We start from the raw sequence: 17,042 nt of genomic DNA, 5'->3' as shown, positions 1-17,042 counted from the left end.
TCCCATTGTGTTGTAGCAGTGGCTTTGGTGCGGGTGCAGAATCTACAAGCACACACAGGGATTAGTTTAGTTAGTTTAGTTTCTCTGAATAAAGGCAGTCACTGAAAAGTTAATGAATGATCCTGAAGATATTTTACACTATTTATGAAAGGTATTTCTATCAAACATCTGAAGGGACCAACAGGAGAGAACACAGGCTAAAGACAAAGTACCGCTCCAAGTCTCTAGGCTAAAGATAGTATAGGATTAAAGGGTGGTAGCGGCAATGTAAATAGGGACATATTGAAAATGAAAGTGAGAACCAGATATGGTGATTCATGCTAGTAATTCTATCACCCAGGAAGTGGGCAAGAGGGCTGCCGGTTTAGACCAGCCTGGACTGCACAGTAAGAACCTGTCTCAAAAGGAAGAGAAAGAACAAGAATTTAAAAGATTTTACAACAGAGTACATGCAGAGGGTGGCTCAGGGGTTCCTGTCTTTGCTGTATAAGTGGGGTGAGAAATGTAAGATTTGCTGGGCAAGCAGTGTGACACTTTCTGAGATACCTGCGTGATGCTGTCCATGCCCAGTGAGTAGTTGGAAACTAGTTTTGCACTTCAGGAGGGACCGGAGGCTAGAGGTTCTAGGGCTTGGATGCATGGAATTTACAAGCAAGTGGATTCTCAGGGTAGAAGTGGAACCCTTAGTAAAAGGCCTGGGACTAAGACAAGGTGACACATCTAGGAGGCAGGCAGGGTCGAATGGACCATCAAGAGGAGGAAGGACTCATCAGAGCTTGGAAGCATTGGCGACACATATACAGAGACCAAAGCAATGCACTGTGAGGGACATTGTGAGAAGGTGGGTGTGGTCAGAGTGCCAGTTAAAAAGTCTGAGGTCATAAATAGGTGAAAAGAGCCCCTTCCTCTGAAATGACAGGAAGAAAGGACAGTGGCAAGTCTCTAAGAACTAGGCTTTGAGGTTATCTTGTGCGGGGGGTAGAGAAGGTGAACTAAAGTTTGAGAGGGAAATTCAGCATAGATGTTTCAAGAATGGGAAAAGGAAAGGATTCAGAGTAGGTTAGACATCAACTTCAGCTTTCTTAGTCCTTTTCCCTGGGACGGATGCTCCTTTGTGGCAGGAATTATGCTAATGCACAGGTTCAGGGCATGACTGGGAAAACTCACCAACATCCCTTTTGTCCATGTTTTTCTCTTACAGTCAGGACAAGATGGGTCATCTCAGCGGCCTACACCCACCCGCATTCCTATGTCAAAAGGTATGAAAGCTGGAAAGCCAGTAGTGGCAGCCCCAGGAGCAGGAAATCTGACCAAATTCCAGCCTCGAGCTGAGACTCAGTCTATGAAAATAGAGCTGAAGAAACCTGCAGCCAGCAGCACTACCTCTCTTGGAGGGGGGAAGGGCTGAGGGCAGTGGCTAAGGGGGTATGTTATAAGGATGCTACTGCTGCTGTGGAGACAGACCTGACTCTGTGTGTGCCAACCCTTCACATGTACTACTAATTTAAGTTTTAAGTATCTTGTTTATAAAATAACCATCTAATAGTCATGCGGTTTTCCTATTTTGTGCATTTGTTTCAACGCAGAGAAATTGAACTGATTAGCAGAATTGCTGTTTGCTGAATGTTTTGTTGAAGATGCTGGTCCTGAGACAGAATCTGGCCTGAGTTTAGTTTTGCTTCTAGCATGTGGCCCCATCAAATTTAGCTTATCAGTTAAAAAGCCGTCAGTGAGATTTAGGGGCCATGATACATGCTCCTGAAGGCTGGCTCCCAAATTTTCTAATTGTAAGTCAAGTTTAATAGACTTAGTTCTACATTTGTTCCAAAAAAAAAAACAAAAAACTATTTTGAAATAAGACAGAGTTTAACAATTGTCAAATCTTGAGTTTGATATATGTTATGTAAGGGAAAAACTTTCAAAGCTATCATAGGGCCTTTCAAATTTGGAAAAACAAAAGCTCCTAATATGACGTCAGGAAACAATTTGAACATGAAATAAAATGGAGATGAACTGTGGAATCTGAAGAAGAGAGTTTGATTTATTTGTGTGTGTTTGTGTGTATTCTAGAAGTTGTGGCCATCTCGAACCACTCCCAGCATTTCATAGACAGTAACTTTGAACCATTAGGCTCAGAGTTATGCTCTGCTCAAGTGTGCAATTGGTTGCAATTGCAGAACGGTAGAATAGAGCTGCCAAATGTCCCTTTAAAAGCTCTACAGAAATAGTGACGAACAGAAAACAGGAGAAAGCAAGTTCAGACACGTTAATGCCAAGGAAAAAGTGACATCATCCATAGCTTAATTGAATTCAATATTTTCCTTAGTTAAGTATGGACTCTGTTTACAAATGTAGAACAGATCATGATTTGGGGTGTGTGTGTGCCTGTTGGTATGTGTGCTATGGTGACATACTTTATTATTACTGTCAGTTTTACTCATGTTTGAATAATTTTCTTTAATTTTGGAGCATGTTCTAATAAGCATGGGACAGAGTGTAAATTCAGAATGCCATGTGTCTGTGAGATTAACCTTGAAAAAGTAGATTTTGTGCTTCATGGTTCTATAACCACAAATGAGCTCCAGACTGGTAAACTACAGCTTAGCATACAACCATCTCATGCAGGCCATGGCTTTGCCAGAATGTCTGAGCCACATAGGTGAACTTTATAAAATTACAGCAACCACAGACTTACAGATTTGTACATTTTCTTAAATTTCTGAATTCTTAAATTTCCAAAATCACACCAGGCGTTGGTGGCGCACGCCTTTAATCCCAGCACTCGGGAGGCAGAGGCAGGTGGATCTCTGTGAGTTCGAGACCAGCCTGGTCTACAAGAGCTAGTTCCAGGACAGCCTCCAAGGCCACAGAGAAACCCTGTCTCGAAAAACCAACCCCCCCCCAAATAAAAATAAATTTCCAAAATCACGTGGGATAGCACACAGTTTTTGGTATCAGAGAAAGGCATATTGGAAAAAAAAGATGTGTGTTTTGTTTTCAGACTGTGAGCCAATGTTTCATGATGAAACACATCTCTGCATTCCTTTCTGTAGCAGACGCCTTATACCCCACAGAAGGTGCATTGAATAGTATGTTCGATGGTGGGTGTGGCCACCTCCAATCATCTCCACACACTTTAGGCATATCTGCCAACAGCTGCTCATTGGTTCTCAGTGAATATATGAAAATGTGTTTAGCAACCACGTTAACAACAATCCAGAATACTGGGTCAGGACGGTTAAGGAGAAATAGAGATTAGCTAAGACGTATGATCTTTGGACAAGTTTAAACAAGACAGTTTGACAGAATACTGACTTGTGTTTCAGAAAGGATTTTCTATACTCTAATCAATAGTCATCCAACCCCTTCAAAGACAAGGGCATTCTTTGTTTTACTGGTGCCTACCTCGTGTTGGTGAGGTGTGAGGTGATACTGTTCTATGATGTCCTTCGCTCGAGCAATGACAGTGTCCACTATCGTGCGCCTTTCGACTCTGCTTGACCTTCTTTAAGTGACTTACAATCTCAGTGTCATTTGCTGATCTCCCAGCTTTTACCTGCCCACACCATGGTTACTTCTCTTCCTCCTGGAAGTTCCCATCACCCCTGGGAGGGTGCTCAGAAAGGCTTCACAGTGAATGTACAGGATGTTTGTGTGTGTAGATCTGGCATAGAGCCGTGTACAAAGCACAACTGCTAAGACAACTTAGCAGAACAATACATAGTCATTCAGAAATGACAAAAAGTAACCTCCAGGGAAGTTGCTCTTTGTAAATTTAGAACCAACTGTACATTTATCGGGTAGCTTTGTTTTAAAGCACACATTATAAGTGGAATACACAGGGGATAGGAAGTGGAGGATTAAATGCAGCCCGGCTCCATCTCCCGTTTTAAGATGCTGCTTAATGTGCTTTTGTAGGAGTGAATGGGCTAAAAGTCTAGACTCTTTTCTCTGCTGTGAATCCTACTGTATGCTAAAATAAAAGCAGTCTCACAATGACTGATGTGTATAACTACTGTCCGGATCCTGCAGTGAGAAAGTCTAAGAGGTAGGACACACGTCATTCCCAGTTTCCCTGGGATAATGCTTTCTAGGATGTGCTGGTACAATCCACACAGCTAAAGAGGAGACCCTGGTCTTCCACACCTGTGAATCCACCACTGAACATACCGAGGACACCATGATGGCGACTTCCTGCCACACATGGTCCCAGCAATGCTCTGGTACTGGCTATTGCTACAGCATGTCTCTCACGTCAACGCTGTGAGCTTCATATGTAGGTCATTTGCTTAAACAGGGCCACTGGCTTGCTATCATATTTGCAGGAGGACAGGTTGATGGAGATAGCAGTTGGGTCTCTCTCAAGTTGTTAATATATGTCATCAAAGACCTCAGCAGATCCCTTTCTTGGCTGTTTTCAAGAATGAAATGAAGACCCAGCATCGAGGTGTAGCCCAAGGAGAGTATAATTTCAGTGACGAAACATACCCATGAGTGCAAAATGTAAAGAGGACTTGGCTTCCTCATAAATTCAGAGTACTGAGGGAAGAATGAGACTTCTGTGCTGAGCAAAGCATAGGAACATAGGTGAGAGGAGTGCCCGGGGGCTGCTGAGATGGTTCTGGGCTGGGCAGTTGTCTAGCATTGTAACATCCTAGTTTTTATCTGAAGCAATACAAGAAGGGAGATAGTGCGTTAGAGGCTGAAGAACAGAGGGAGGGAGGGAGAGAGAGAGAGAGAGAGAGAGAGAGAGAGAGAGAGAGAGAGAGAGAGAGAGAGAAGAGAGATTCTCTCCCTTCCCCTCCCCCTTTCCATAAGGGCTCTATCACTGTGCTACCTTCCTACCCTTAAACTCTTATTTTTAGCTGTCATTTCTAGACAGGCAATAAATATACCGCAGTGTCTTCCAGTGTAGCAAACCTTTCTCTTCATCTCTGCAGGCTTGTGCAGCCTCTACTGCCTCCATCCATGCCAACCTAAGCCGTTGACAGGATGGTTAACATGCCCTGCCTCTGCTCTCACACTTAACATTTCCTTTTTTATTTTTAAGGGTGCTGCTCTTTAATCATGTGCATTCGTGTGGGCAAATGCAGGGGATTGCAGGTGCTCTTCATAGGCCAGAGATGTTGGATCTCCTGGAGATGGAGTTATCAGAGGTTGTGAGCTACCCGTTGCATATTGACCTCCAGCCCTCTGCAAGAGCAGTGCTTGCTCTTAGCTGCTAAGCCAGCCTCAACAGTTACTCTTGAAAAAAAAAATCCCTGCCATTGTTAAAATATCAGTCCAGGGCAGAAGATAATAAAAATAGTCATTCCTTACTTCCCCCCCATCCAAAGTTTTCCTTGGGGAGCTCTTCTCCAATTCTTGCTCATTTCTCCGTATTTGTATAATGTCCTAGTACCCTAGCATCTTATTTCTAGATATTAGATATATTGTATCTTCCTATTGTTGTTTTGGTGGTGATCATTTAGGCTTGTAATTTTTCCCTTTTACCTGTCATCTCAACACAATCATGTTATATTTATTTTTCAAGATCGGGTTTCTGGGTAGCCCTGGCTACCCTAGAACTAGCTCTGTAAATCAGGCTGGCCTTGAACTTACCAAGATCCATTTGCCTCTGCCTCCCAAGTAATGGGATTAAAGGTGTGTGCCACACCACTGCCTGGATCATCCCACATATTTTTGAGAGAGCAATTATATGTTTATAAAATGTGCACAGTGGAAATCTGACTATGGTTCCCTGATGAGCCAAGTTGTACACTAGGAGTGTGCTCTCTCCTCTTGACACTTCTTCCAAGGAACAATTACTTTACTCTTTCATCTGTTTGGTTTCCTATGTGCCTATTTTAGCTTTCCCAAACACTCCATTTGGTCTGCCAAACACTGATCAGTAATTTTTCCAACACTTAAACACAGCAGTTTTCTATTTCTCCCCAAGAGGCCTTCCCAGTGCAGCCCTCTGCTTCCCTCAAGCTGGACTGATTGTCCTCCAAGACTGCTGCCCAGCTGTTGTCCTTTTGCATGAATTGAATCCAGACTCCTCCCCTCTCCTCTCCTCTCCTCTCCTCCCCTCCCCTCTTGCCCCACATGAAGAGGTCAGAGGACAATTTTCAAGAGTTTATTCTCTTTCTACTGCAGGTTCCAGGGACCTAACTCTGGTGCCAGACTTGTGATCTAAGTGCTTTAACTTGCTTTTATCTTCCAGGTCTTGGACCCTGTTTTCTTTTATTCCTGTCTTTCATGTTCTGTTTCAAAATGCATTTTTCTGTAGTTTCTATAGAAGTAACAACTGTACTAATCTCTCTGAAGCAGGTCCCATGTTTCTAGAACTAAGTCAGAGGAGGTGAGATGTGTCACCGTTCCCATGTGTCAACTTCCATGGCCTCATTCATCTGTGCTGTCCTTTGTTGTACCTATGGCCAAGACTTCTTCAATCAGGGTTCCCCCCCACCCCCCAAAAATAAATCTCTGGCCTTTGGTGACAATTGTTTTAAGCTATGCTCTTCTTTTTCCACGATCAAAACATCAGGTTCTCTCGCTCCCTATTTTAGATGCATACTTGTTAGACTGCTGTTTCTCACTCATCGTCAAGAGCTCCATTGCCACTCCCCAAGCCTGCTCTGGTTCTTTTATAAACTTCCATGGCTTCAGTTGCCACCCACATGCCGATGACTTCCAAACCTCCATCCCAACTGTGTATCCAGTTTTGTAACGTGTCTCTACCAAGTCTACTTCTCTCAAAAGAGATTCTCGGCACTTCTCCATCCTTCTTCCAAGACCTTTCTTTTTATTTTATTTTATTTATGTATTATGTATACAACATTCTGCTTCCATGTATATCTGCACACCAGAAGAGGGCACCAGATCTCATAACAGATGGTTGTGAGCCACCACGTGGTTGCTAGGAATTGAACTCAGGACCTCTGGAAGAGCAGTCAGTGCTCTTAACCTCTGAGCCATCTCTCCAGCCCCCTCCACCTTTCTATGTATGACTTTCTGGCTCGGCAGTGATAAACTGATACTTCAGCCATCAGAGCTAGGAACTCAGTCAGCTATGTAGGTTCCTGCCCTCTGTCCTAGTGGGCTTCTTCAGCAAGTTCTGTTTGTTCTAACCCTCTCACTTCTCTAGCATCCAACACCACCACCCCATTTGCACATCAGTGCCTGAATTGAGCCTGTGATTACTTCTCATCTGCATTGCTCGCATGCTCCCCTGCTGTCATCACCTCCCAAAACCCTGATTTGTTTGTCATTGTGCTTTCCAGTGTGCACTTTGATCATTGTCTTCCTCTAGTGAAGCCTCCAAAGACTTCTCATCCCAAACAGGACACAGTGGCATTTCCATGGCTGGGCTCTGTAGCTCTCAGATCGGAGCACCTTTTGCTTGTTCAGAGTCATGCTACAGGAATTGCTCAACTTGTTTCTCCTTCCTGTATTGGCCTCACTTCTATTTTCTGGCAGTTATTTCCTTCCCTGTTCTAAGTCTCTTACACAAACACTGTCTCTAGAAAGATGAACTATAATCTTAGGGTCTATCTTGGGATTGGAAAGGCTTGCCCCTCACTGTAAAGACTTGGCACTGATAGTAGAGAAATGAAGCAAACCTCTGAAATGGCAAGAAGTGGGCCTAATAAGATGTTCTCTTTTCTTTCCTTTGTTCATGCTGCAACCCCGTGAGACTGTCACTGGAGGAATTAACAAGTCACAATGAGAACGTGGTGGAGGGGGTGGGGTAGGGCGAAGTGGGATGGGGCTGGGGGGGTTGGTGGAGTTGGAGGTAATCCTGATGCCTTTATGGGAAGCAAAAAGATATTTTCAGATTTATGAATGCCTTTTCCCTCTCTAGCTTCTTGACTTCCCCAAAGGACGGATACCTCAGAGGGTAGGCATGCTCTTCCGATTCATGGAGGATACTCCTCATTTTATAAACCCCAAATCACCACCCTCAAGCAAGGGTTCAGATTTAGAATAAATAGTAATGAGACTCCAGAAAGAGGACATTGATGAACAGTGGACAAGTGGCCGAGAAGACTAAAAACCAGGAGATTGGAGTAGCATCTTTTTTCTGTCACCAAAATGCTGTGTCCTTTGGCCAATCACTTTACCATAGCTTGTTACCATGCACCATAGCATTTAGCTAGATGATTCTGGAATCCTTCTGCAGTCATAAAATGATTACTTCACTCTATGTTGCAAGCCACTTGCAAAAGCCTGCTTTAGGCCCCTGAAAACTAATGATTATTTTCTTGTTTGGGCTCTCTTCATTTTGTTGTGTTCTGAATATATGATGGACATAGCTGCAGAGTCACAGAGGTAGAAGGGGCTGATTCAGACCTTACAGATAAAGGTAAAAATAATGGTCTTTATAATTTAACTAAAACAAGTCATTTTGTGTGTATGGGTGTTCTGTGACTGTGCTCAGTGTACATACCAGGGAGGCTAACCAGGGCATCAGACCCCCTAGAACTAAAATTACACATGGTTATGAGCCACTACGTGGTTGCTGGGAAATGCACCGAGGTCCTCTGGAAGGGCAGCCAGTACTGCAGAGCCATGTTCAGCCACTCCCCACAACCTAGTTTTTGGGTTTTTTTGTTTGTTTGTTTGTTTGTTTTTTTTGAGACAGGTCCTCTCATTGGAACCTGGTGCTCACTGATGAGGCTAGATTGGCTAGTCACTGAACACCCAAGATCTAGTCACCTGTCTCTGCCTCTCTAGTGTGGGACTCTAAACGGGACCAAACTCAGGTCCTCATGGACTTCATGCACTGAGCTGTCTCCCCAGTCCCAAGTCCTGAATTTATTTGGGGATTGTATGCATATGTACCATGTGCCTACAGGGGCTTGCAGAGGTTGGAAGAAGGCATCAGACTTCCTAGAGCTAGACAGAGTAACAGGTGGTTAGGAGCTACCATGTGGGTGCTGGGAATTAAACACAGATCTTCTACAAAAGCTGTAAGCACTCTTAACCACTGAGTCATCTCTCCAGCACCCCCTACCCTAACAGTTCTAAATGTAAGGATAGGTTCAAACATTTAGCCTGAAAAAAGTAGAACCTGGGCATCATGGGCTCAAAATTTACATATTTTCCCATCACTTAGCTTTTATTGATAGATAATGTTGCATTTGAGGGAAGCAGTTCAAATTTGCTTGTTCTGGAAATAACGTTCTATGCTAGAGGTAAGAATTGGCTTACCTGAAAAACAAGTTATTAGTGATAATTTTTGGTGACTCCTATAACTTTGAGAGATGGTGGGCTTATTTGGGCTGATGGTGGAGGAAGAACTGTTTTTGGAAGGAATCAAATAGATGGTTTGATGATTATGAAACCCCAAGAGAGATTATGTCATCTGGTTCAAAAGTTTTCTGGAACAAATGACATTACTGATTATCGGAAGTATTTTTAATTAGCTGAGCTCAATCCAAAAGGAGTACAAGCCCAAGCCAACAGAGGAAGTTTATTGAACTTCCTATTTAAAACAGATGTTTTATCAGGATTTCTGAATGTGATAATAGGATTGTATCCCAATGTAGTTTATGGAACTTGGAAATGCACAAAAACAGTGTCTAGGTATTCTCCCTTCTAAATGGTACATAGGATGCAGGTGGGTAAGTTACCTGGAGCACACCGAGCTCGAAGATGAGGTTTGTAAGCTTTCAAAAGGGAAGAAGTAAGCTGGTGTGGGTCCTCCACAGAGTCCCAGCTAGGGAGGGGAGCATGGAACAGGGAGGCAGCTGCAGGGCAGCTGATGGGCAACAGCCACCAGGAATAGTTCTCTTTAAGTTGATGTAGAATTTTCTATGGTCAAACATATCCTCCTCCCTAAATGCAAAGCCCTGACACAAGGTGAGGTGCCACCATGATTTGTCTTTGCTGTGTGAACTTAGAGTTTAGCTGTTAGACTAGTTTGGTTGAATTTACTACAGGGTTGCATTTGTAGAGCTTAAGAGTTCTTTGTAGATATTTTGGCAGAGTAAAAATACTCACATTGCATGGGAGGGAGGTAATGCCTTGCGAGGGAGGACATCTTTCCAACTTCGCAGCCAAAGCACTCTCCCAGGAAGAAGGAGAATTCCAACTTGCTGTTATATCCCACTCCAGCACCCAAGGGAATGCTCCCTGAATTTCTCCCCCAATCTCACCCCATTCATGTGTCTTTGCAATCCAAGTCATCTGGTTGGCTAAAAGTTCTGTGGAACCACTCACAGGAGGATAGGTGCTTAGTAAGGTCAGAAATCAAGCAAAATTCGGAATTGATAACATTTAATTTGCTTTGCATGGAACTTATCTAATAGCTAGTGTGACAAAATAATGGATTAGTACCATCTCACAACAAAGTCAGAATAGCAAATAAAGTGTTTGCTATCTTGCCCAAGGTTCCTTAAGGAGAAAACAGCATGATAACAAGCGAAAGAAATGGAAAATGTTTAGTGTATCATATGTATATGATAGTCACAATTTTAAGATTTTTCTTTCAATTAGAAAAAAAAAGAAAATTATGTTGATAAGTGCCTGGGTATCAGAAGTTCCCAAGTCTAAGTTTTTTGTTATTTTGACCTTGTCAATAAGTGGTATTTAACTACGATTATTGGTCTTTACTATTTATTAAATACTTTACAAATTACAATTGTCACAAAGGTGTAATTACAGAAATAGGAAATTGTTACACAACTGTTCCTGGTCATAATAACCTCTCCTTAGAGACCCCAGGGGACTGGTACTTTGGGCCCTTTTCTGGGATACAATGAAAGCTTTTTAAGAGGTGCAAAAATATTTGCCAAGTTTGTTACCATTATCAATAATAAAAATTTAAATAATATTTATGGGTTTATTACTCTCCTCACCTCCTCTCTCTCTCTCTCTCTCTCTCTCTCTCTCTCTCTCTCTCTCTCTTCCCTCTGTGTGTGTTGGTGTGTGTGTGTGTGTGTGTGTGTGTGTGTGTGTGCCATAGAACATATAACTTGGTCAGAGGACAACTTACAAGAGTCCATTATCTCTCCCATGTGGGTCTTGGGGATCAAACTCAAGCCATTAAACATGAGTCATCTTCACTGAGCAATCTTTCTGGCCTCTCAACAATTTTTTTTTTAAACTAATGATCAACTTCAAAACCGTATGCTGAACAATATTTATTTCTCATAAGTTCAGGTGTCAGATGAATGATTCTTATTTGAGTTCATTTCATATTTTGGGAAAAAGATCACAAGCAATTACAGATTTTTATTATGAAGGCAAAATTTATATACAACAACCCGTCGTTTGGGAATATCAAGTATTTCTGACAGTCTATTATAAATATACACACTTACATATCAGTTGCTAGTTTGCTGATTTAAATGAAGCCAAGTAGTGAGACCATGATATTGTGTCTCCATGTAAACCCACAGCCAACCCTTCACCAAATATGAATTCGAAAGTCATTGTTGTGTGGATTGTACAATGATAGGATTAAGAGAAGGCAATTCTGGGAATGAAGAGGCTTGCACACGTAGAAAGATGTCAAAGTCAAAAATGTTAGCCACGCAGGGGACCTTACAGGGATTTCTGGAACCTTTATTGTTTGTCCTGGATGAGAACAAAGATTCTGAGTTGCATCCACAGTAAGACTGATTCTGGTTTCCTCTCTGACATTTGTTTCTGTGCTCCCCTAGGGAAGGATATGGGAAGATGCTTATATCCTGGAAGGGGGATTTTCGATGTAGGTCTGTTGAAGATTCCTTAATGGATACTATGTAAATTTTTAAAAAGTATTGAGTAGGAAATAGTATCTTAATATTAGATGATGATTTCTACATAATATCTTAGTAAGTGCTTTTATTTTCCCGGCTTGAAGATGGATCCAATTTTAGAGTTTTCAAAAGTGTTTTTAGGTCTAGAGAAACAATATATATATATATATATATATATATATATATATATATATATATTTGTACTTATATTTTTAAAGCTGTGGAAAGCTTTCAAATGCCTTAAGTATAAAACATCTATGTTCTTCAATTAAACTTTTTGTTTAAAACTCAAACGCCACCAACAAGGCTGAGAAAGGGAGTGGAAATATCTCCACCTAGTGGCCTCCATGGGGTAGTTAATGAAACCAAAATTCAAAAGCCTGTTCTACAGAGGACCATCCACCTCACAGCGCAAACCTATAGGTTTATGGTGTAATGCAATTTAGTTAATGTTTACTTAAATATTAAATACCCAAGTAAAATAAGGTTATAATAGTGTGCATTCATAATTAAAGTGAAACAATAGGTGGAAATGCTATTTCTTTCTTGGGAGGCGGGTAGGTTGTTGAGGAAGGAGTTCAGAGCCTTTCGCACACTAAGCAAGCATGCTACAGTTGAGCAACAGCACAGCTGCTCTTTATGTTACTGGAAAATCCCGATGTAAGTTCTGCACTTACATCATAGCCATAGGTTGACAGAGAGGTGAAGGTTTGAGGTGGAGCAATTTCCTTGCTTTTCTTTCTTCTGCTTTGCATAATCTCTGGGACTACAGAACTGTGTTTTCTCACCAAGCTAGCTAGCTCCATGAGTGTACCACCTCACTACGTAGTTTCAAAATGATTGAATGAAATAAATGTGATGCTACAAGTTTAGGATAGCATAAAGGATAATATAAGAGGAAATCTCATCAAACAACATGGTATTAAATGTTTGTAGTGTGGCTGGGCTGTTTTAATTACTGAGTCAGCTTTGAAATTGAAGACTGAATTAGGGAGCAGGTGGGATGGCTCAGTGGGTAAAGGCACGTGTTGCCAAGCTTGAGTTCCATCCCTGGGATCCACACACATAGTGATAAGGAGAGAATCAATGCCCACAAACATCAGCTGACCTCCACATGTACACCCCCCCACAATCCCACCCCCACAAAAAAATGAATGTAAAAATTTGTTTTAAAAAACATGAGTTTATGGGGCCAGTGAGGTGGCTCAGTGAGGAGGGAGGTCTGCTGCAAGCCTGACAACCTGGGTTTAGATCCTGGAACCTACACGGTGAAGGGAGGTAGCCAAGTCCCAAATATTGTCCTCTGAACTTCACAGGTGTGCTTCGGGGCATGCACACTTGCACAACACATACTCAAGTAGGTAATGTAATTAGCCAAAAAAAGAATACATTTCGATATAAAAGCATTAGCCAGTTATGCAAAAATAGTAGTTAGAGAGCAAATTGTTTCTTGACTTCTTGGGAACATGAAGGGATTATGTCCTCATTGACAATCCAATGCATTGAAAAAATGAACACATGCATTGAAACAAGAAGTTAAAGGTGTGGGGGCACTGTTCACAATAGGGAGTGTTCAGCTGGGAGAACAGTTGCAGGAAATAATTTTCCAATTATGAGACTTGTACATAGTAATTACTGTATGTTTAGTTCTCTCATTGAATAAGGTCAACCTAATATTATTAGAATATTAGGCATGGTTTCTAAAAGGCTTTATTTTGGAAGGAAAAGACACATGAAAATGTAAAGAAGTTATCCCAAATAGCAAAGTCTGCAGAGCTGTTGGTACTGGCCTCTTGTACGTGCTTTTGTTTTGTTAACATTTGTAGTCTTTTGTTGAGATGGTGTGGTACTGGTCTTCACATCAACTCCTGACTTGAGTTTAATTGAAAATGCCATATCTTTCTTCTCTTTATAGAAAGCATCATCATTCACCAGTTGCGAATGAGCTCCCGATGAGATTGCCAAGCACAGCCCTCAGTCATCACTAAGGTCCTCAATGCTACTGATGTTGACTGGAAACACCTTATGACTTCCAGTGATGGTTTTTGTTTTTGTTTTTTTGAGGATACAATTTAACAGTTAAAAACCACATTGTGGATGATATGAACATATGTAGCAAAAGCTATTGAATCTTTGTGCCAAAGAAAGTTTTCTTCTCTTTGCAAAGCTTTCAGGTCTGTGGGCACATGCTGTATAATTTATTTTTATAAAAAATTTTGTAATGTGATTTTTTCCCTAAAATGTTTCTTTTCTCATAGTCGATGGCACATATATCTGTAGATTACACTGTCAGTTCTTCAAAGTATTGATATTGTGTATTCAAAAGGTTAACGTATCATTTTCTTTTTATTAGTTTGTTATTTTTAAGGAAAGCAAAGCACAACACTCTATTTCCCTGGGCAACTTTAAGAGGTAAAACCTAGAAACAGTAGATTCCTGGGGTTTTATTACTCATATGATGCTATGGTGGTTCATATGATAGTGGTTCAACACTGAAACTGGTTTGCTGACTTAGGAGTTTAAGTACTTAAAACCAATCTGGGTCTCCCACCAGTGTTCTGAATGGGAAACAAACAGCTTCGACTGGCAGTTCAATTTTATTTCCATCTGCATTATTTATGTGTAGACAACTTTATAGTGACTGTGATGTCAGGGAGTTTCCCACATATGACTCCCATCCTATGAAAACTTGCAAATAAAAACTGACCTAGAAAATGTCAACATTTTTTTTTAAATAGGGAGACCCAAATGTAGATAATTGTTTCCCTTTGATTTTGATTGCCTTTCATAACTGTGTAGGTCAGAGAAAAAGTTATCTACTTCTATTCTTCTGCTTGGTACAGGTTCTTGCTGTGTATGCCTAGCTGGACTAAAACTAGCTGTGTAGGCCAGGCTGGTCTTGAACTCAAGAGATCTGCCTGTCTGTGCCTCTCGTAAGTGTTGGGACTAAAGACATATGCCATCATGCCCAGCTAAGAATATTTTTAAAGAATTAAAAACCCAAACTGTATTACTTAAGTCTCAGTGTCAGAGCTGCTGTTGAATTTAGGTTTGTACCAAAGTGTGAAGTCTACTTGAACTCGTTTTAAAAAAATACTGTCAATGGGGGTGAGGCTATTTCCAATAATATCTGTAAAATAACTTTAAAGATAAATTAAGAGTTGACATTTGACTTTCTAAATGCAGAAGTCATTTGTCATGCTACTGCAGTGTGAATGAAGAACCAACATGTTAGGCTGAATGTTAGGACGTAAGTAAAATCACCAGAGTTAAATACTGTAGGCTCACCACTATAGTCCACAAGCTGTGCCCATGACAGCCATAGAGTGTCTGCAATAGGAAAAACAGTGCTAAATTTCCTCCCTCATGTAATCTAGAAGGCTTAAATGTAATCTGTGGAGCTGACAAATCATAGCCAATGCATACTGTAAATTAAATACCTACATTTTCTAAAAATTATTCTTGCTTTTTAAAAAGTAAATGTTAAGTTAGGTTTACCTGAGCTTGAATGACTGTGGGAGGTCTCCCATAGCCTTCTGTGGTTTTAATTACTGACACAGAAGCCTGGAGTATGTGTGTGTGAAGATTACTAAAAGTATTAAGTTTTGTTTTCTTAAAGTGTTAAAATGAAATGACATTTCCAATCATAAAAGTTTTTATTTAGTTTTTTTTTTGTGATAGGGTTTCTTCTGTGTAGCTCTGGCTATCCTGGAACTCATTCTGTAGACCATCCTGGCCTCAAACTCAGAGATCCACCTGCCTCTGCTTCTTGAGTACTAGTATTAAAGGTATGTGCTACCACTGTCCAGTTTATTTAGTATGTTTATATTGACAGGGAAGTAAAATTTTAGGTGGTACAGTTGCCTGAAGCTTAATTATTTGCTTTCAATTAAAATATTACTAAGTTGTATTTGGATCTGATGGGTTTCTTTCCCACCAGAGTTGTAAAGAATTTTGGTATTTGCAAAGACAGTGAAGATCATGTTGCAACCAGTCATCTGGGTAGATGATGAGATTTTTCTGTCTACCATACCATGAATATCCTTGGTTAAACATGAGTGACAGGTAAGTAAAATGAACACATTAAATTTGAAAAAACAAATGAGAATATTAACAAGATCACAATCACATTTTAGCAACCTTGTCTAGTTGTAAAAGTTACCTTCACAAGCACTAACTTGAATTACATCACATAACTTCAGTTTCTTGTACTGTAAATAAGTCTTCATCAATTCGAATGAGATTAATTTTTGATAGAATAATTTGGATATTTCCCAAAGTGTAATCAGTATTTCTAGTTCAAGGCACAACTGAACTAATCAATTTATTTTATGCTTGACTTATTTTTGTTTTATTTTGAAGACAGGGTCTCCCTATGTAGTCCTGTCGGCCTGGAACTTGCTATGTAGACCTCACAGAGATCCTGCCTCTGTTTCCTCAGTGCTGGGAATAAAGGTGTGCAATACAATGACCAGCCTTTATACTTGTTTTTTTGAGACAGGGTTTCACTATTTAGCCCAGGCTGTCCTCAAACACACTATGTAGCCAAGGATAGGCTTGAACTCATGATCCTTCTGCCTCAGTCACCTGAGTGTTAGGATTACAAGGGTAAGCCAGAATGCTGGCTATGCCTTTCCTCTTGATAACTATTTCTGTATATTTGGTTTGGTTCCTATGTTATCATATGCAGTTTTTCAAGAGTTCTTAACGTATTGAGCTTGATGAAGATAGAGGATAGCGTATATGCACAGGATGCTGGAATGTATATAAAATATGAATTTGAGTCTTAAGACAACCACTAAGATATCATGATGTGGGATATCTAGTTTAAGCACTAACAGCAACACAGGCACTACTGAAAGAATGTAGAGCTTGTAAAAGTCAAAGGCAAAGCAAGAGTAGGTGCTGTATTAAGCGTGTGATGTTTTTATCCAATGTCATGGTTGAACTTTTCTGGAAATACAGAAAAACCATAGTGGAAACCAAGTATGTTTGTGAATTGTTTCAGAAGTACAAAATGAAACTTAAACATCATAGTTGGTCCCTGAGGCTCACACCCTCTTACCTCTGCTGCTAAACCAATGCTGAAAAGACTAACTAGAAGGCAAAAAGGAAAAAGAAAAATAACCATAATAAACTTACAAAAATTAGTTTTCTGACCATTAGTATTTGTTTCTTAAATTTTCAGTATTTATTTCATAACTACATAGTAACCGTGTTGTTTATGGAAAATATAATAGTTTCACAAATTTTGGACAGGTAGGTTTATGATTGCCATGGTGTGATTCAGATATTTTCTGCTTTTTTTGTTGT

The 17,042-nt window shown here is 40.6% G+C and overlaps 1 protein-coding gene across 5 annotated transcripts in view; it reads left to right on the top strand.

Moving 5' to 3' along the window:
* Positions 1–14,666, top strand: part of Filip1 (filamin A interacting protein 1) — a 103,397-nt gene extending 88,731 nt beyond the window's left edge. For 2 of the 5 annotated variants that reach the window (XM_035443819.1, XM_035443818.1), the window contains exon 5: positions 1,202–2,013. In XM_035443819.1, coding sequence (XP_035299710.1) covers positions 1,202–1,408 — 207 coding nt within the window. In that variant the 3' untranslated portion in view covers positions 1,409–2,013. Of the gene's footprint in view, positions 1–352; positions 842–1,201; positions 2,014–13,644 lie in introns of those variants that run through there. The other 3 variants (XR_004769649.1, XM_035443820.1, XR_004769648.1) reach the window with 3 other exon arrangements.
* Positions 14,667–17,042: the final 2,376 nt, after the last annotated feature.

Source organism: Cricetulus griseus, chromosome 4 (assembly GCF_003668045.3).
Source record: "Cricetulus griseus strain 17A/GY chromosome 4, alternate assembly CriGri-PICRH-1.0, whole genome shotgun sequence".
Classification (NCBI taxonomy): Eukaryota; Metazoa; Chordata; class Mammalia; order Rodentia; family Cricetidae; genus Cricetulus; species Cricetulus griseus.
The sequence above is the reverse complement of the archived record's forward strand: the minus strand, read 5'-3'. Positions and strand labels throughout refer to the sequence as shown.